This window comes from Bombus terrestris, unplaced genomic scaffold (genome assembly GCF_910591885.1).
Source record: "Bombus terrestris unplaced genomic scaffold, iyBomTerr1.2, whole genome shotgun sequence".
NCBI lineage: Eukaryota > Metazoa > Arthropoda > Insecta > Hymenoptera > Apidae > Bombus > Bombus terrestris.
The window spans coordinates 1,647,546-1,670,131 of NW_025963549.1; the positions used below are offsets into that span (position 1 = coordinate 1,647,546).

Genomic DNA, 22,586 nt, shown 5'->3' on the forward strand with positions numbered 1-22,586 from the left:
TGTGTTTGACGGATCTGCACCAACCACCACCGGAGTTTCATTAAACGACGTACTTCATACCGGACCGAAACTACAAGACGACATATTTCTTATCCTTTTAAGATTTCGTTTTCATCAGTATGTCATTACAGGCGATGTCGAAAAGATGTATCGACAATTTCTTGTGCGTCCAGAGGATCGGAAATTCCAACAAATCTTGTGGCGCAACTCGGACGGAGAAGTGGACATCTATCAACTTAACACAGTGACATTCGGGCTGTCAGCGGCCCCCTATCTAGCCATTCGGTGCCTCAAACAACTGGCAGACGACGAGGGACATCGATACCCACGAGCAGCGATGGTCTTACAGCGAGACTTCTACGTCGACGATGTTCTCACAGGAGCCGCAACAAAGAACGAGGCATAATCACTGAGAACGGAGCTCATAGAATTGCTTAAATTAGCCGGCTTAAACATCCGAAAATGGGCAGCGAACGACCGGGAACTGCTACGAGGACTTTCCGAGCAGGACATAAACGATAAGTTGCTACTAGGCGAATCGCAAACTTTCAAAACTCTGGGTGTTGTTTGGAATTCCTTTGACGATTCGATCCTATATTCCGTCAAAATCAATCCTACCGCCTCTCGAATTACGAAGAGAACAATCAGCTCCGAAATTGCCAAGATCTACGACCCTCTTGGATTACTGGCACCAGTGATCGTTCGCGCTAAGATGTTGCTCCAACGACTTTGGACTTTAAAACTTGACTGGGACGAATCTCTTCCGGCTGACGTACACACAGAATGGAGCAAATATTATTCACAGCTACCTTTGCTAAATAACGTGAAGTTTCCACGTAAAATTATAATCAAGACTGCAGCGGAAATTGAATTACACGGATTCTGCGACGCCAGCGAAAGGGCGTATGGGGCATGCGTCTACCTTCGCACCATCGCTCCGGATGGTCATGTTTGGACACGACTCCTCACCGCAAGGTCAAAGGTGGCTCCACTCAAATCACAAACCATTCCAAGGCTGGAACTGAGTGGAGCACTTCTTCTCGCATCATTGGCCACTACAGTCCTTCAAGCGTTACCAAGCAACATTTCTCGGACCGTTTACTGGACTGATTCTACAATCGTTTTACACTGGATTAATACATCACCCCATACGCTGAAAACCTTCGTCGCCAATCGTGTGACAGAGATTCAACAAAAGACTCACACCTCAGATTGGCGCCACATTCCCACTACCGATAACCCTGCAGATCTCATATCTCGAGGCCAATCACCCCAAGACTTCCTGCGATCTACCATTTGGCAACATGGACCAGAATGGCTCCAACAACCTGAAAAATACTGGCCGTCGTGGAACCCAGTACCATTAGTTGAAATACCAGAGCAAAAGAAGGCAACATGTCTGTCCGTGACTCCGCCTGACCACAGTCTACTGGAGAGATATTCTTCTTGGCCCAAGCTGATAAGAATTGCCGCTCGTTGCCTCCGATGGAGGCAAAAACAGGATCGGGGGGGACCTCTAACCACACATGATTTAACCAATGCGCATAACAAATTGGTCAAATTGTTACAACTCTGTTATTTTCCAGATGAAATACGTACTCTCCGCACAGATCGAAATTCTGCAGTGAAGGGGAAGCTGCAACGACTCAATCCATTTCTGGACAAGGACGAGATATTGCGAGTCGGAGGCCGACTCAGTCATTCACCAATGCCCTTCACTCAGAAACACCCAATCATTCTACCCAAATCCTCAGTTACAGCACTCATAATTGAGCATGAACACCTCCTAAATCTCCACTCCGGAACTCAAGCTACCTTATATGCCTTAAGGAGATCTTACTGGCCTATCGACGGCCATAGTCAAGTTTGGAGCACGCTGAAGAAGTGCGTACGATGCTGCCGAGCCAATCCACCTCCAGTAGAGTACGTAATGGGCGACCTTCCAGCTGCACGGATAACGGAATCTCGTCCATTTACGAACGTCGGAATCGATTATTGCGGACCGTTCTACATCAAGGAACGAAAGGATCGCAACCGACGAAAAATCAAGGTATATGTAGCAATCTTCGTATGCCTTGCAGTTAAAGCAGTCCACCTCGAGCTGGTCACCGATCTCACTAGCGAGGCCTTCATTGCTGCTCTGCGAAGATTCATCGCTCGCCGAGGATTCTGTGTAACAATTTATTCTGACAACGGCACCAACTTCGTTGGCGCCAACAATGAATTACGAGAGCTCCGAAACCTCCTGCAGTCCGACGATCATAAGGTAAAGATTCAGTCCTTTTTAGCCGATCGACGAATCGAATGGCACTTCATTCCTCCCAACTCACCTCACTTCGGCGGGCTGTGGGAGGCTGCGGTGAAGTCCTTCAAACGACATCTCAGACGTGTGGCAGGTAACGAGCTCTTAACATACGAAAATTTGAACACACTGATCATTGAAATCGAGTCTATCCTCAACTCCCGTCCTCTGACTCCAATATCATCTGACCCAAACGATCTTCTTGTCCTTACTCCCGGTCACTTCCTCATCGGAGATGCACTAACAAGCTTTCGAGAACGAGATTTCCGGGACACTCCATCCAATCGTCTCTCCAGCTGGCAACATATTCAAAGGATCAAACAACATTTCTGGCGCCGTTGGCATCGAGAATACCTGAACGAGCTGAACATCCGAAATAAATGGAGCAAGGGCAGTCACGACATCCGAGTAGGCACCGAAGTAGTCCTCAGGGAGGATAACGTACCATCCATGCAATGGCCTTTGGGCCGCGTGATCAAGGTCCATCCAGGAGTCGACGGAATCATACGGACCGCCACCGTGCAGACGGCAACAACTACCCTGGATCGTGGCGTCACAAGACTGGTCCCCTTACCCATTCACCCAGATCCAGACGAGTCCGACCACCCACACGGAGCCAAGGAGATTCGCCAGCGACGCAACTGACTCCACACCATATCATTTGATCGGTACCCTCTCAACGGGGGGAGGATGTTACGCCACGAGGCTTAACACAGTCTGTATTTTCTAACCGTCACTCGCGGCCCTACAATGTCTCAGTCAGATCGTCTTATCTGACCGCCGGATCATATACAATGTATCGACGAGCGCATAGCTGTTGCCAAGCAGCGAGTTCTCGAAACGTCGAATTTGGTCCGTTACGTTTTCCACGCAAGAATAGACATACGTGAGCATAGGCGCGAACGGTGGCGTGACCTAAGTATAGTGGGGGTCGTCTTAAAGATGAGACAAAGAAATCATCTAAAGTCGATCAGTTCCTTGTGACGCGTCGAACATTACACATTGAGCCAAACATTCGCTTATTCTATTAAGTATCATATCGTGCTACGTCCACCAAGAGACTAAGCTCAATTGTAAGAGCCTTGCTCTATATTGTATACATTTATATTATCTGCGTGCGATAAGGTTGTTAATTGTTGATATCTTTTCAATCGTGTAGACTAAGTGTTGGAAATATACATTATTATAATTCTGTGACTCTCAGTGTTATACCGCATCAACCACTCCGATTATCCTAACCGAAATACGGGGATCGAACTATTCGTGGCGTCGATTATTCTAATCGTAACGGGAATTTACGACTCTTGTTGACGCGTATTCTAACGACCGCGTCTCCCCGCGATAGCTCGAATTTTACAGTTAATGAATGAAGATAGGAGGAGTAAGCACCCTACCAACGTGGCTCATGGATGACCTTGTTCATGGGTAAATACACACATTTTCATCAGATAAATGTCCGGTTTAATATTATATAATTACCGGTTTTCCCATTACATAACTACCATCTTTTCCGTAATTTCTAAGAGCGTAGAATAAACATAAGGACTTTTCTAAGTAATACACATCAATCAAAAACATTTAAGAAATTGGACGTGCAAGAAGAAAGGGACCATCTAGAATTACTTAAAAAGTCTAAGTTTATGGTGGGTCCTTAGGTTTGATGAGGGTCTAAATAACGGTCAGCGGCCCCTTAGTGGCTAAATATCGAGGGACGTCGCACGGTTCCTATCACGCAAGGTAACAGTTGAATTAGTGAAAAAACGGCTGGTGTGCACTATATTTGGCAGCAAATGTGCAGTATAAGGCACATCGAATTGTCAACATATTTGCAACAGAAACGGAGATACGTGGGTATGAATATTTTATCCTGATTATGCAAAACTGCAAATACGCTTGATTCGTCTGGGACAATTCATGTGGATATAGCGCAAACTGGCTGATGAGCGCTGTATGTGGCAAGAAATGTGGAGTACCAGCCATATCGAATTGTCGACATACCAGCAACAGCAACAGCAACGGAGATACGTTTAGTTGAATATTTGAGTCTGAATCTGCAGAACTACAATTACACTACATATAACGGGGACCAGAGTCGACATAACGCTGACCAGCTAATGTGCTCTGTATTTGGCAGCAAATGTGGATTGGTTGTCGGCATATTTGCTATAGAGGCGAAGATACATTGATCTGAAAGTTTATTCCTGAATACGCAATACTTCATTTACGCTGCACTTCACAAGGTCCAGAGAGGACGAAGCGCAAAGCGGCTGGTGTGTTCTGTATTTGCCTGCAAATCTGGAGTATAACGCGAATCGAAATGTCGGCACATCTGCGATAGCAGCGGAGACACGTTGATTTGAATATTTAAGCATGACTATGCGAAACTGCAATTACATTGCATTTGACAGTAACCAAATATAAAATAGTGTTAGGAAGATGATACATTTGAACTGTACATGTGAATGTGTGTGTAGGCGTCAGAGAGTGTCCAGGCCTTAGTTGGGCCAAAGGGCAATTGGCAGCCGTTAGAAACATTTTAAAGGGTCGGTTGACAACAAACGTGCGTGCGACTAGGTTTTCGATGTCTTCAGAGTATAAGATATATTTTTCGGGTCAACGTCAGGATTAGGGATGGGGGTGTTCGATGAATCTTCGTTGAAATTAGCCATCGGTGCGGTGTAACAATAGTTTAGTTTATTGACACAAATTAGAAAGATTACAGCGTCGATATGTAATCGCAATGTTTCGACATTCGCGGCACTATGACAATGGTCTCGGCTCCGGTAACGTTTCCGCGGTCAACGGATGCTGAGCTCTACCCTACGTTAGCGTCTAAGTTGCACTACATGTTAGAGCAAGGAGCAATTACTACGTATAAGAAAGACAGGTCGATTGCTGATGAGCCCGCACTAGAGAGTGTCTCTCCATCACGGCGACGCTGTCGAGGAAAACTATGATGGGTGTGTCTAAGGGCTCGGATTCGTGGAGAAAAGTGTTCGTTCAGAAAGTGAGGGAAATTGACGTTACTGTTAATTGGTCAATTTCCATGTTGGTGGTTAGAGAAGGGTGCTTACCGTCCTTGGGGAGAGTTGCCAGTGGGAAGCGTTCGTAGACGGATAGATTTCTCTTATCTTCCCGTAGTTGGGGCACAGGCTATTAGTCTATTTGAAATACTTTGTATAATTGAAACTTAATATTCGTAGCGGGCCCTCAGCCAGCTAAACATATACCCTGAGGATGCGTCGACATCTGGCAATCATCTTACCCGAAGGACAAAGTCTGCGTGTGGCGAGCCACGGGACAAAAATCGTTGAAATTTTTACCGTCGTGCCCCGTCCCAAGTATTTCTTTTAAGGAGAGCTATAGAGTTACTTCATGCCTTTGTTAAACAAAACGTTCATCCCTTGACCGCGACTACGTTCGGCGACTGATTGTCTCCTCGAGTCCGAGCTGACTATCATAAATCTCTGTAGCGGCAGTCGACAGCAAACTTCCCAACGGTTTCTGTCCCGTACCTCGCTACACAAGGACTCTACCTTTCGAACAGATGGTTGCCAGATGTCTATCAGATACAGATTCTCACCGAATATTTACAGCGAGCCTAAGGACCCGCTATAAATCTTAGGATTCATGCAGCTGAGATTCTCTAAAGGGACAAATAGTCTTTGTCTCAATAGTCCCTACACATACCACCCACTACGGGAAATCTGCTTTTTCTCACGTACGACGCTCCTCGCTAGCAACTTTCTCTCAAGGGCAGTTGTCATCCCTTTCCAACAACCAACTCACAATTTTGCCAATTAACAGCGACGTCCGTTTCCCTCACTCTCTGAACTAACACTTTTCTTAACGAATCCGATGATCCCGTATCCTTAGACACACCCAAACACAGTTTTCCTAAGGAGCATCATCGCGACACAAATTCATTCTGTTCTATCGCGAGCCGCGAGGCAAGTTGGAAGACGCCTTCTGGATTGTTCGTCCGCAGTCGTACGTAATAGCGAATCTGAATCTCTCGACATATGTGCAATCGTCTCGACTCGAACCACCGCGTAAAGTATCGCGCCGAGCTTGAACTTGTAATCTTGAATCGATAATTGTACCGTGCTTTCGGCGCGCTAGTGTATACCACGAACACAAGCAAATAAACAGTTATTGTTAAACAATACCGAGTGATTCTTCTATACCTATCACGCACGTTATCTCATCTCAAATAAGTACAGTCGGATCGAATGACAACAGTTTCATAATACGGCTATGGTGAAGTCTAAATTACAGCACTAGGGGTCTTCCCAAAGTTCCGAAGGGAAGTTTCAGGTGTTCTTTCATCTCCGACACGGCCATACTGACTATCACACGTCCTCGTGTGTAACTAAAATATTGAGTTTCCTAACATTAGACTCGATACAATTAACATTATTCACAATTTAACTAGATGTTCGAATAAGGCAAGGGTCCAGTGTAGCAACAAATCCTGTTCGGGGATTTGGCAGCAAAAAAATAAAAGATTATGAAAATTAGTAGCGTTATAGTTAGTATCCAAGGTGATAGTTGCATCCTGCAAGTTATCAGTCGGATCGTAACGGCATGATGGGACATTTTCGATTTCGCACTCCAAAGGATCTCGGCCTTCTAGTTCGTATGAGCACATAGAGCTTCGTTCCACGGTCTCACTGAGCCTTATCATATTGTCACCCCGAAAAGCATGCAAGTCGCATCGCATGTTCTCACTGAGCCTTATCATATTGTTACCATGAAAAGCGTATGAGCCACATCACACGTTCTCTCTGAGCTGTATCACACTGTTACCATGAAAAGCGTGTGGACCACATCACACGTTCTCTCTGAGCTTTATCACATTATCGCCCCGAAACACGTGCGAACTCGCCCTGCCGGGTGTTATTGGCATAGTGCTAGTAATCTTCCGAGATCGAAGTACTCATATCGTCATGGCCACTGTTATGGCCTTCACTACAGACATCCAACTCGGCAGGGGTGCAACCATCTGGCATTTTCCTCAACATGTCGTGACTGTACTTGAACGATCGCTTACCGTTTAATACCTTTAAGATATACCTGTCTCCTTCCAAAACATCTTCTATTACAAATGGACCTCTAAATTTTGGATCTAATTTGGTTTGATTTCTTTCCTCATTTTGCGTAATACGAAATCACCGAGGTTAAACCTAACCGCTTTAACTTTAGTATTGTCAAATCCATCCTCATCATACCTAGCACTAGTTTCCATCCACTTTATTGCCTGTCGTCTTATATTGGAGATATCGATACTTTTGATGTTATCGGGTAACAACAGATCGCACGGTCTTGTCGTTCTACCTATTAGTAGTTCTAATGAGCTAGAGTTTGTCACGCGGTTGGTGGTGCAATTCAAAGCCAACTGTATTTCCCCAATCGCGTCTTGCCACGGCCGCCCGGTCGATTCCACTACCGTGAACATAATTTTCAATACACCCATAACACGCTCTACCTGTCTATTGGCTCTACTAGCACCGGTCGCTATTAAGTGAACTTTAATTCGTTTGCTTTAGCAGAATTCTCGAAATTCCTTACCCTTAAAACATATTCCCTGATCTCCTATTATCCGGCAGGGACTCCCGAATAAAAATATAGCGGATTTAAGCGCTTTAATGGTATTAAGGGAATCTATCTTACTAGTATGATGCAGGTATACGAATTTAGTGAAGACGTCGGTCAAAACAATGACGTGCTCCTTTTAATCGCTTTTACCATTCAACTTGCCTGTTATGTCCATGTGGACCGTATGCCAGGGTATGCTGGTCTTAGGTATAGGATGCAGTTCGGCTTGTATCTTACCTAAACTAGCTTTCGAATCTTGACAAGCATGACAGATCTCAATGAATCGGCGAACGTACTTCGCCATTCCTTCGATTCAGTAATACTCTTATAGTTTCTCGAGCGTTTTCTCCCAACCTTAGTGCATAATTGACTGGTGCACATGGTGAATAACAGACTATCTAAAACCACTTGGGACTATCGGTAAACAGAGTGTTCTGCCGTTTCTTTGTATCCTACGGTAAATAGTACCTCTCCGTAATTCGTATGTATTCGCGATGTCTCCCGCGAGCCCATCGTATTGCAATTCCTTGACGATTTCCAAGATTTGAGAATCCCGACGTTGTTCCGCTCACAGCCAATCTTCCGAAATTTCTGCCAGATTAACTATTTTCCCTTTGATTTTGTCGAATTTAATAGGGTCAACGCCTGTGCGGTTTCGCGAAAAGAAATCTACGCGAGCCGTCCGTTTACTTTCCCGACACATAATGTCATAAATAAAAGTCTGCAAGTAAGTCCATCACCTATGGTCCCTGTCATTTAAATGTACTTTATTACTCATCGCTTTCAACGAGTTGCAATCCGTGACGACAAGAAATTTCCGTCCATGTAGATAGCGACGGAAATGTTTTACGGCGTTTACGATAGCTAATGTTTCGAGTTCATAGGAGTGATATCTAGATTCCGCGGGGCTGGTTCTTTTATTGTAATTCTCTATTACCTTGTTCTTACCTTCGGCTTGATGCGTCAAAATCGCCCCGTAACTCTCCGAGCTAGCATCAGTATGTAGTTCTATCGGGTAATTGGGGTTGAATATCATCAGCACCGGCGCGTCGGTCAGGACGGAAACTACCTGTTGTCTTATTCTCTCGTGTCTATCTGTCCAAGTTGTATTTCTGTTATCTGAGATGAGCGCGTACAGGGATGAGCGCGTAGTTTCCTCATCTGTGAGAATGTAGGGATGAACTGTGTGACGGTGGTTGGCACAGGTTAAGAACTTAAGGTGTGTATTTTACCCGGGTCGGGACGAACTTCTCCGTTATGAATTACACATCTCAAATAGAGCACCGATGTCCTTAAGAGAACGTTTCGCAAAGTTAAAAGAGAATCCGGCTTTTACGAGGGTATCTAATACGGTGTTTCAATCTTTCTAAAGCTTGATCTATCGAGTCGGTAATAATTAGGACGTTATCGAAATAAATATCAACGTACGAATGAGAGAGGTAGCCTGGGGCGTTACGAATGGCCCACCGAAAGACGGACAGTGCAATTTTTCAGTCCAAACGGCATCGTTATCAATTCATATTGTCTGTCGGGGGTAACGAACGCTGTATACTCCGCTGAATTAGGATAAATAGGAATTTGGTGAAACCCGATGACCATGTCCAGGCTAATAAAGTATCTCGCCTTTTGCAATCTCGCGACTTGATCCGCAATAAGGAGTAAAGGGTACCGATCCGCGACCATATTTTGACTTAGCTCTCGGGAACCTGCTCATAATCTATCTGAGTCGTTTTTCTTCTTCACGAGTTATGTAGGGCTCGCAAATGGCGAATTACTAGGCCTTATGATCTTTGCTTTAATTAAAACGCTTGTTTTCTCACGTACCGCTCTTCGCTTCTCCTCGCTAAGTCTATAAGAACTTCCTCGTACGGTGGTGTTAGGATCAATTAATCGCATTTCTAACCGGCCTGTATTTGCGCGAATACGTAGGAAACCCGTAACGAATGAATCTTTGAATTTGTCGAGAAGAGAAATTAATCGACTTTTATTATTACCATGTACATCAGTGTCAACTTCATTAACGACGATCTCGTTTGCAGTGGTTTCATTAATTTCGTTTCCGCGGACTCTTTAATTAGTGAACGCTCGGCTCCCGAATCGCAATAAAATGGAAACGATTCACCCAGATGACTTGATATATCCGTTGATGCTTCCAGTACGCACGAGTCGACACGCCACTCGTTATTGAAATTATAGTTTCCTTCCATAATCAGGTTGGCAGCTGCGCCCCAAGCAGCGGAGTTGGAGCACGCGATTTTAAGGGTTAAAACGTGGTAGCGAAAAATTGTTAGGTTTCACACTCGATTTTTGCACTAGCGACTGAATTACTTGCGCACGATGGTCGTAAGTTCTAGCACTGTTATAGTCGGCACTGATCACACTTCAGATGTCGGGTTGGCGTTAAGATTAGAGTTAGGGTTAAGGGCGTGAAACGAATCCCTGTTGGCGCTAGACGTGACAATTATGCAATAGAGGTGATATTTACTAGTGCAAATATGACTATGATGGAATTGGACAAGTAATCGCGATAATTAGATACTCGAGGAGCTAATGACAATGATCCTAGGCTCAATAACGAATCCGCGGTCAACGGGATGACGAACTCTACTTTTCTTCAGCGTCTAAGTTGTACTCAATGTTAATGCATGGGGCAATCACTACGTATCAGAGGGTTACTTAAATCGTCGTTGAGATCGTACGGGAGAGTGGTTCTCCATCACGGTAACGCTGTCGAGGAAAACTATGATGGGTGTGCCTAAGGGCACGAAATCATCGGATTCGTGGAGAAAAGTCTTCGTTCCGAAAGTGAGGGAAATTGGCGTTACTGTTAATTGGTCAATTTCCATGTTGGTGGTTAGGGAAGGGTGCTAGCCGCCCTTGAGAGAGAGTTCGAGAAGAGGAAGCGTCGTTCGTGAGAAAAATAGATTTCTCCTATTTTCTCGTAGTTGGAACGAGGACTGATTGTCGGTTTGAAGGACATTAGTTGAACAAATCTTAAGATTTATAGCGGGTCCTCGGACTAGCTGATCATGTACTTACTCAAATAATAGAGTCTGCGTGTGCCGAGCCACGGGACAGAAATCGTTGAAATTTTTACCGTCGTGCCCCGACCCAAGCATTTCTTTTAAGAAGAGCTATAGAGTTACTTCATGCCTTTGTTAGACAAAACGTTCATTCCTTGACCGCGACTACGTTCGGCGACTGGTTGTCGCCTCGAGGCCAAGTGCAGTATCACAAGTTTCGAACAATTACAATCGGACTGGATGGCTACAATTGTTGAATTACAGCTATGGTAGAATCTAGATTACAATGTTACGGGATTTTCCCAAAATTCCAAACGGAAGGTTCCCGTGTTCTTTCATCTCCGATTTATATTTATGCTTGATCTGTCTGGGACCAGTCTGGATATAGCGCAAACTGGCTGGTAAACGATGTATTTGGCAAGAAATGTGGAGTACCAGGCACATCGAATTGTCGACATATCAGCAACAGCAACGGAGATACGTGGAGTTGAATATTTGAGTCTGAATCTGCAAAACAACAATTACACTGCATATAACAGAGACCAGAGTCGATGTTCTGCCGCGCAACACATCTGCACTCAATGCCGCGCGGCTTGACAGCCAACGGTCCACGCGCCATCCTTCGAATCCTCCATAGGCCCAAGGACACTCCATAAAGATGAAATCCTAACTGCATTATTCGCACATATGGTCTAAGTCAATCTGTTTGTTTCGAAAAGACTTTCTAATTCTAGAAGTGTTGTCGGTCGGTTTTTAGAAAGGTCCTTGGGTTTATGACGCGCTCTTAAGAATTACGGAGAAAGCGGGTAGTGGCCTAACGAAAAAAGCGGACATCTACCTAACGGAAAATCTGAGTTTTACCATAAAAAATGTCGCCTAGGACCCACGTTGGTAGGTGGCTTCTTCCTCCTCTCTTCCTTCCTAACATTAGTCATAACCAATCTGCATCGCGGATCATTGCCCTCATTTTCCTAACTAACAATGTAAGCAACGAATCCGCGTTCTTCGTTCAAAGGGCACACCCATACCGAGCTTCGTACTCACATCAGAATAAACTTTAGAGTTACATCATCTCTCACGGTGACTAGAGTTCCTGCAATCCCTACAACTCTCACCGTTCCTATATCTCTATGAGACTCCTATTTCTCTCACAGTATCCAGAAGTCCGACAGCTCCTACAGCTCTCACGGACCTAGAGCTCCTATAGCTCACATTCTCATCTAAGAATAATCCTTCTCTTCGTTATCTGTATCTTAAGCAACGGCGTTCTTACTCAGTGTGATTGTATAAATCGTTGGAAATACATATATTTTTTATAACTTTGTGACTCCCAGTGTTATACCACAACGACTACACCTATAATCCTATGCGAAATACGGTGATCGAACAATTCGTGGTGTCGATTATTCCAATCGTAACTGGAATTTACGACTCCCATTGACGCGTATTCAAACGACCGCGTCTCCCCGCTATAGCTCGAAAACACAGTCGACATAGCGCAAACCGTGTAAGTACTCTATTTGGCTGTAATTGTGGAGTATAGCGCGCACCGCATTTGCGACATGAATCCAATAGCAGCGCTGATACGTTGGTTTGAACATTTAGGCATGAATATGCAAAACAGCAATTACGCTGAATCTGTCAGTGACCAGAGAAGACATGAGACAGAAGAGAAGATAGAATCGGAAGATGTGCTCTGTGCTCACCAGCGAATCAGGAGCATAACGCTTACCGAATTTTCGTCATATCTGCCATAGAAACGAAGATACGTTGCTTTCGATATTCAAGCATGAATATGCTAAACTGCAATTATGGTGTAGTTGACAGGGACAAGAGTGAACAAAACGCTAACCTACTGATGTGCGCTGTATATGACATCAGATGTCAAATATAACGCGCACCGAATTGTCTGTAAGTGTGCCATAGAAACGGAGATTCGTTGATTCGAATATTTAATACTGAATATGTAAAGCTGCAAATACGCAGGGTTCGGCTAGGTCCCGATTTTACATGCATCAAACGGGATAACGTGCACTGTGTTTGGCAGCAAATTTGGAGTATAACGAGCCTCTAATTGTAGCCATATGTGCCACAGAATCGGAGATACGTCGGTTTGAATACTTAATCCTGAATATACCAAATTGCAACTACGCTGGATCTGGCTGGGTCCAGATTTTACATAGCGTAAACCGGATGACTTGCACTGTACTTGGCATCAGATATGGAATATAACGCGCATCGAATTGTCTACATACCTGCAATCGAAACGTAGTCACGTTGATCTGAATATTTATTCCTGTTGGGAATATGATACATTTACACTGTACATGTGAATGTGTGTGTAAGCGTCAGAGGATGTCCGGGTCTTGGTTGAGACAAAAGACAAGAGCCAGTCGTTAGAAGTATCTGGAAGAGTCGGTTGACAACAAGCGTGCGTGCGCGTAGGATTTTGAGGTCTTAAGAGTATAAGATATATGTATAACAGTTGTGTGCTAAATAAAGGGAATTATTTGTATTTCCGAATCCATTCTATATCTTTTCATGGTAGCAGAGCGTGGTTCATAATTTTGCAAGTTATTTTAGTGCGTGTTTTTCAATATTGCGAGTTAGTTCGAGTTAGTTCTCAGTAAGCAAAGAAACGTTCAAAGGTTACAAAGAGGAAAAATACACTTCGAGCACGTAGGAACGCATGAGTAAGAGATAAGGAATCATTTAAAATGGATAGATCGGAAATCATGATACCTATTTTCGATGGTGAGGATTACGGTATGTGGAAGCAAAGAATAACGATGTTTCTCAGATATAAAGAATGCGAGATTGTCACAACTAGGGTGAAGACAGAAACAGACAATGAAGACTGGGACAAAAAGGATCTGAAGGCAATAAATATAATTTATAGTGCTGTCACAAATAGACAATTGGAATATATTAGAGAAGAAAAAACGGCGTATGAGATAGTGAAAAAGTTTGATCAAATGTACTTGAAAGATTCGACGGCACTACAGATCGTATGCAGAAGGAGATTGGAAAAGATAAGACTTGAGAACTACACTGACTCAGCATCGTTTTTTAGTGATTTCGAAAAATTAATAAACGAATTAAAATGTGCGAGTGCACAAGTGAGTGAGAGGGAGAAACTAAATTTCACGCTGAATACGTTACCCGAAGAATACACCCACATAGCGGATATAGTAGATTCATTGAAAGCAGAAAATCAAACGGTAGCATATGTAACAAATAAAATTGAAATAGCTGAGAAGAAGAATAAGTCCAACCGAGGAGAAATGCAAACCAACGCCTTTTCTGCAAAAAAGGAAGGATGCTTCCGATGTGGAAGAGTAGGACATTCTGCGAGAGAGTGTCAAAATGGCGTCGAAGCGGGGAGCAGTAACAGTTTTTGGCGTGGGTCAACACGTGGTCGCAGCAGAGGAAGAGGAAACAAAGGAAATACGAGCAGGGGACGTGGAAATTTCCATCGTCAATCAACAACCGGCACGAGCGAGCATGGTAACTCAAGATCAGGCACATGGATAGTGTAACCACAAACTCGTTTGCCCTGACGTCACCTTAGGCGACCACTTGTAAAGATTCTCCAGACAGCCGATACTTGAACATTACACATGGCGACCTTGGCGACAATGTATATTGCCGGAGTACCTGAGGGTTCATCTATGTCCTAACGGTCCTTCCACCGAATGTTCTAGAAGCGTAGCAACAGTCACGTACGCCTACAGGGTTGTGGGGATAATGAAGGATGAGAAACAAAAGAAGAAACAGATGTCACCGAAAGTAAGAAAATATTGTAAGAGCCTCAGTCTCGAACGGCCACGGCTAGAGTTCAGAATTGTATAAACGGGGAAAAAATGAAGTTTTCTTCTTTCCTTTAAATTTCTTTCTCATTTTACGTGACATTTTGGCGATCCTGCCAGGATACATCAACGTTGGATAAAACAAGATTACGGTTTTGGCCTACGGGACATCCGACCAAAGGTGTATCAAGCAACCTGGACTACGAAAAACGGTTTTATTAGTAAGTAGAACCATTTCCTCTAAAAGGATCGATCGATTGCATTCGATAACGTCAGACTCCGACGATCTATTACTCTGAAATGGACAAAAGGGACGATAAGAAAGTTACACCTGTCGCTTCGACTAGCGGTGATCCAAACCTGCGGGCAATTTTGGATATGATGCAGCGCCAGCACGAAGAACATAAGGCAGTTATAAATGATTTGTATAAACTAATCCCCGATGAAAGCACTCAACGGATCAAGGAAATGGAACTAATAGGGAAGACTGTGGCCGAACTCAAGCTAGGAGTACATCTTCCGTAGATACGTCTGAGTTCAACTGAATTATGACAGACGATACTAGTTCTGCCAGCAGAAGCACTACTCGGGACACCCGCATAGTGAAATCTCCGGAAGAACGCGTTCGGATCAAAGAAACTCCAGAAACCTTCGACCCAGCGAACTCCGAGGATGAGGAAGAAGAATCAGCCTCGTACGAACGACATATGTTCGACGCGAAAACCAGCATCGAGTTCATCCCAGTCCTCAACGGTCAAGATGACATTGGAGTGGAGGGATTCATCAAGCGGGTAAGCGAAGCTAGATCGGAATGTAAGGAAAAGCGTGCTTTATTGAAATTAATTCTAACCAAACGCATTGTCGGCGAAGCCGAAAGAGGCATTAGACATTCGGTTATCGAGACGTACGGCGCCTTATTCGAAAATCTGAGGAAGTTCGTATCGATTAGCGTAACTTCAAACGGTGCACGCGATAAATTACAAAGAACTCGGCAAAGTTTTAACGAATCAGTACACGGATACGTCAAAAGATTTCGACAAGGTCTTAATGAACTTATATACGCATTGCAACAGGAAATTCGCGATCCTATTCGACGAGCAGTCGCGATAGACCTAGAGAACGAACGCGCAACCAAAACGTTCATACTAAATTTAAAACCCGAGATAGAAATCAGAACATCAAACATGAAACCGCGCACCTTACAAGAAGCACAAGATGCCGCGTTCGAAGCAGAACTATTAATCGGAGAAATTGAGCGAAACCGCGGAAATCAGTGCAGGCAGCAAATAAGAGCTCACTCATTCGCCCGAGGGAATGTTTCGTCACAACGCAAACCCCCACTTAGGAGCGGTCCGATGACTACGCTCAATCGCCTGCCGACAAGCACTCAAATAAACAACGGAGGAAGAATGAAGTGTTTTAAGTACAACCAAATAGGACATACCGCAAATTACTGCCGAAATTTTCAACCGGCCAGCCAGCGAAATCTTCCGCCACCGCGCAGCTACAATATAAACATGGAGAATGCGGGACGAGAAGAGGAAACAGCGCTACCAGAACCTCGAGAGACGTCGTACGAGTACACGCAACAACAGGAAAACTTCCATCCATTGGAGTTCGATCGGGAACAGAAATCAAACGATATTTAATCGATACCGGTGCAGGAATAAATTTAGTTAAAAGATCAAGTGCCATATTTAAACCTAAAAAGACAGTAGCTAAAACATTTTACATGGGCAATGACAAATATCAAACTGACGAAACAGTAGACTTTCAATTCTTTAACATCATGAACACATTTCACGTTGTGCTAGACGATTTTCCTTTAATAGAAGACGGAATAATTGGTTTACCTATGCTCTCTAACTACTCATATCGAATTAACAACGAATCAATACAATTAAACGGGAACGAAATATTTTTCCAGGCGCCGAAAACCATTCTCCCAGGCTAAACCAAAATCGAAACAATTTATCTGGATAAAGTTCCGACGAGAATATGTTTCTGCAATACTGGTGAGCAACCAACTATAATCACTAATGATCTTTCTTATGAACACGATCTCGATAAAATTGCTATTACCCTACGCGAAAACAAAATCGTCAATACCAAATCGTACCGACCTCCCGAAGCCCATAAAGCAGAAATTGAAAAACAAATGAAAAAAATGTTAGATAAAAATATCATTGAAGAATCAGATTCTCCTTACAACAGTCCAGTATGGGTAGTACCCAAGAAATCAGACGCATCAGGCAAACAGAAATGGCGTATAGTTATCTACTTTCGAAAATTAAATGAACTTACCGATCAAGACGCCTACCCACTACCGACAATCGACGACATTCTATCACAATTAGGCAACGCCAAATTCTTCTCTGCTCTAGATTTATCTTCAGGATTCCATCAAATACCCATGGACCCCGACTCAAAGAAATATACAGCCTTTAGCACACCTCAGGGACACTTTCACTATAATCGCATGCCATTCGGTTTAAAAAACGCCCCAGCCACCTTCCAACGCATGATGGATACCGCGTTACGAGGATTATTGAACAAATACTGCTTTGTATACCTTGACGACATAATAATATTCGGTAGTACAATTCAACAACACAATGAAAACCTTGCTATAGTATTGCAAAGATTAAAAGAGTTAGGACTAAAAATCCAACCCGACAAATGCGAGTTTCTAAAACCTGAATTAGAATACTTAGACATGTCATAACACACGAGGGCATAAAGCCAAATCCTAAAAAGATCTCCGCAGTTAAAGACATTAAGATTCCCAAAACACCAACAGACGTAAAGTCACTTCTCGGATTAGCTGGATACTACAGAAAATTCATTAAAAACTTTTCCAAACTCGCCAAACCATTAACAGATCTCACAAAGAAAGACAATCCTTTTAGATGGACAGAAACGCAACAGACAAGCTTTGACACACTAAAGGAAAAGCTATGCTCAGCCCCAGTTTTAGCATACCCAGACTACACGAAAACATTCACACTCACCACAGACGCTTCCAATGAAGGAATAGGCGCAATCTTATCACAAGACGGACATCCTTGTTGTTACATATCACGGACACTCAACCCCCCAGAGAAAAATTATTCTACCACAGAAAAGGAATTATTAGTTATCGTATGGGCAGTTTAGAGACTCAGGCAATACCTGTTATGTAGACGATTCGTTATTCGAACCGATCACCAAGCACTCACTTGGCACAAAAATTGCAAAGACCCTTCCGCGCGTTTGATTAGATGGAGACTTAAACTCGAAGAATACGAGTACGATATTCAGTATTGCAAAGGTAAAGAGAACACAGCAGCCGACGCACTTTCGAGAAAAATTTACCAAATTACCGACAAATCAGTCCCAGACACACCTGCAAACTCCGAAAATATTGTAGAACACTTTAACGCATGGTCAGAAGACGCGACACCCCCGAGACGACTTAAAATCGCGCCAAACGATCACACCTTCTATCAATTGAATAGAGAAACATTAGGTCCATTCGACAAAGATACTTGGATTCGAAAAATTTTTGAACTAACCAAGAAACACAAGAAAATTGGGATAGGAGACAATAGTTTTACCGAAACCGAAAAAGCTAGGATCAAAGTAACACTCATGTTTATTAATGACCAAATTGAAGAAATAACTTTTGCATACGAACCAATACAAACCATAACTGACGAACAAGCTTTAGACATTATACGCGAAAACCATAACGACATTAGTGGACACTTGGGTATTCAAAAGACATATAGTAAAATCAAAGACCAATTCAAAATCCCACGCCTCATGGAGAGGATAGAAGATTTTATAAAAAATTGCGAAGCTTGTCAACGACAAAGCTAGTTAGAATCAGACCCAAGGAACAACCCGTAATTCCTCAGACACCAGTAGAACCAAACGAAAAGATAGCCATGGATCTAATTGGTCCGATGCCTAAAACCACACGTGGAAATCAATACATTCTTTCGATTCACGATGACCTAACGAAATATCTCGTTTTAGTACCACTGAAAACACAACGAACCGAATCGATTATCGATGCATTACTACACCACTACATTTACATCTTCTCAGCACCCAAAACGATACTAACAGACCAGGGACAAAACTTTATTAGGGAACTAATGGAAAAATTCGAGGAAGCATTTAAAATCAAACATATAAAGACCACTAGTTTTCATCCTCAATCTAACGGATCCTTAGAACGAACACACGCCACAGTAAAAGACATGATTCGCACGAGCCTACACGATTCTAATAAAGAATGGGATCAGGTATTAGACTTTATTTGCCTAGGGTATAAAACCGCGATACACGATGCAACTGGATTTTCACCCTTCGAACTAACATTTGGAAGAAAAGCAAACTTCCCGTCTTCCGTATCCCGAACTTCCAATTACACCTACGAAGAAATGTTTGCACTATGGCAAAAACAATTGCAAAAATATAGAATGATAGCGAAGAACACTCTTGAACAAAGTAGAAAGAGGTACATGAGAGATCAGACAAGAAAAATCATTAGAACTCAAACCTTATTTAAGGAAGGAGATCGTATACTCCTTCACAACGATCATAAGTCGGATAAATTGGACGACGAATGGTTAGGACCCTACGTTATTAAATCAGTCAAGACACCGTATTATGAGATTCTCATTAGAGATCGAGTTAAGAAAATCCACGGTAACGGAATAAAACCTTATTTTTCAGGACGATCACCCTTGCCGTCGGATTTACCACCCTTAACGGATTAAAAATAATCCCTATTGACAATAATGGAATATTTCATGAGAAAATATCCAAAGCATATCTTTATAGCGAACACATAAATGTTATTATAGGACTAGATATTAGTGCTGTATTGGAACAAGTAAGATATATTGAAAAGGGAGTAGCCGAAGTTAGGAATCATTGCGAGACACGAAAAGACTGTAACATATTACCAGAAATACGCTCTTTACAAGCAAAACTAAATAACGTCAGAACACTTAGCATCGAATTACGATTCTTAGCTCACATTCATCTCAGAAGTAGATGAGGACTAGTAGACGCTATCGGATCTATTAGTAAAACTCTTTTTGGAACCCTAGCCGCGAACGATCTAGATATAATCAACAAAAATATAGACAAACTCTTTGAAGAAGGTAACAGCCTAAAAACCATAGTAGCTAACCAGACAGCTTTGATTAAACGAATTTTAAATAACGACGTCATCCAGCGACTGAAACAAGTAGATACAGGTGTAACAAACGAACTTAAAACGCTTAACAAAAAGGAGATCACCTTAATAAAAGTCATAGCTCTAGAAAGCTCACTCTCTGACTTACATTTCCAAATCGACGAAATATTCAATTTAATCATCTTAGGAAAACAAGGAATAATAAGCCCACAGATTATTGATCCCGGAACTTTTATTAACAATTACGCCCAAGTACTAGGTAGCAAAACAGTAGGAAACGCTTTTATACCAAAGGAAGAGAATTTCCAAAATATTTTAGATATCTCAGAACTCACATTGTTTACTCGACAAAACAAAGTTTTCTTTGTAATTTCTATACCAACAGTTATGGACATGGAATGGGATATAGAGCAAATATATCCCATACCATCTCTCACGAACAAAGTGTTTTTTGCACCTTTAGTAGTTCATCCGATATTTTTACCGTCAGGACTAAATTACATCAATGTCGATCAAAACTACTTGGATAAGCAATGCCGTTCTATATCTGACTTTTACATTTGCAAACAAACTCAGCCGATTCACGACCGTCGAGTGAAGCACGATTGTAACTCTGAAATCTTAAGCGCAGGAAACACTCTCAAATTCTGTAAGGTAGTAGTTTATAACATTGAAGATATAACTTTTATCCCATTAAACGCTGAGAATCATTTTATAGCTATACCAGAAAAACCAATAGATCTGAGCATTTTCGAAGAAAAGACACATCGAATTGTTAGACTACAGAAACCATCTTTGTTACAAACTAATAAAACCGTAGACATATTGTACAAGAATAACCATATGAGAATCAGTGGTAGTAGCAAGGAAATTTCTTACGAGATTAAAATCAAAGCAGTCAATGTAACTAATGATTCAGACTGGATTATTTTACTAAATAAACTAGAGAAAGCTACAAAACTTATTAACGATAATTACGGATACAAAAACACTCTGGATGGAATCGAAGATCAAACGAATCAACTAACTTTTGCTCATAGAATCGATCAAGTTGAATCACGGGGAATATCTATATTACAAATTATAGGATATTTATCCATTGCTCTCATATGGTTATACTTTCTCAACAAAATAGGAATGTCGAAATCGTGTTTTCATTCATTCTGTTGTAAAATCAAGCGAAACACGACAAATAACAATCCACCAGCCAGCGCCCGATGCCAATCAACCCGGCACCTATCAACGTATTCACCCCGATTCTACCTGTGCCCAGCACCAGCAACGATTCGCAAGTAACCTTCGACCTGGAAACACCCAAGGCAAAATTTCACCCATCTATCTTAAAGAGGAAAAGGAACTTCGAGGACTAAGTTCATTCTAAGGAGGGGGGAGTGTAACCACAAACACTTTTGCCCTGACGTCACCTTAGGCGACCATTTCTAAACATTCTCCAGACAGCCGATACTTGAACATTACACATGGCGACCTTGGCGACAATGTATATTGCCGGAGTACCTGAGGGTTCATCTATGTCCTAGCGGTCCTTCCACCGAATGTTCTAGAAGCGTAGCAACAGTCACGTACGCCTACAGGGCAGTGGGGATAATGAAGGATAAGAAACAAAAGAAGAAACAGATGTCACCGAAAGTAAGAAAATATTGTAAGAGCCTCAGTCTCGAACGGCCACGGCTAGAGTTCAGAAGTGTATAAACGAGGAAAAAATAAAGTTTTCTTCTTTCCTTTAAATTTCTTTCTCATTTTACGTGACAATAGCAACGGCGCACGCGACACACAGCGGCGAGGCGAACGAGATAAGTAATAATGAAGTAATGTGGCTATTAGATAGCGGTTGCACAGATCACATAATTAATAACGTAAATTATTTCGATAAATCTATTGACCTTAAAGAACCGGTAAATATATATTTAGGCGATAATAGATCGATAAAGGCAACAAAAGTAGGGAATGTTATAAGTTATTTTGAAGCATTTGGAAAGCAAAATGAAATAAATATGAACAATGTTTTTTACGCGAAAGAAATGTCCGCAAACTTGATTAGTTTAGGCAAGTTAACAGATAATAAAAACACGGTTATTTCAAAAGGAAATATTGCAAAAGTAATAGATGAGGACAATAAGCTTACAGCGGTAGCGGTTAAAGAAAAGGGAACATATAGAATGAAAAGTATATTGAAAGGGAAGGAGCACTTAGCAAACAGCGCCGAACGTAGTGGTATGAGTAAAAAGGAAAGATGGCATAGGATGTTAGGACACGTAAATTTTAAATATTTAAATATCTTGGTTAAAGAGCAGCTAGTTACTGGTATACCGAAAGAATTTGAGAAGGAATTCTTGAAATATAGGGTGTGTATAGAAAGTAAAATGCACAATTTACCATTCAAAAATAATCGAACCAAGGCTAGGGAGATAATGGAAATTATTCACACGGTCGTGTGCGGTCCCTTTAAGACTACCGGATTCAATGAAGAGAAATATTTCATCTCATTTATCGATGATTATAGCAAAATAGCTAGAATATATTGTAAGAAATCAAAGGGTGAGGTCTTTGATTGTTTCGTACAGTTTGTACATGAAGCCGAGAATTTAACGGGCAAGAGGTTTAAAATATTGAGATATGATAATGGAGAAGAGTACTTGAAT

The 22,586-nt window shown here is 42.3% G+C and overlaps 1 protein-coding gene across 1 annotated transcript in view; it reads left to right on the top strand.

Moving 5' to 3' along the window:
• The first annotated feature begins 712 nt into the window (after positions 1–712).
• Positions 713–22,586, top strand: part of LOC105667082 — a 36,632-nt gene continuing 14,758 nt past the window's right edge. Inside the window, exons 1-2 of the mRNA XM_048414147.1 lie at positions 713–1,967; positions 2,082–2,743. Of these exons, the coding sequence (XP_048270104.1) occupies positions 713–1,967; positions 2,082–2,743 (1,917 nt within the window). The remainder of the gene's footprint in view (positions 1,968–2,081; positions 2,744–22,586) is intronic.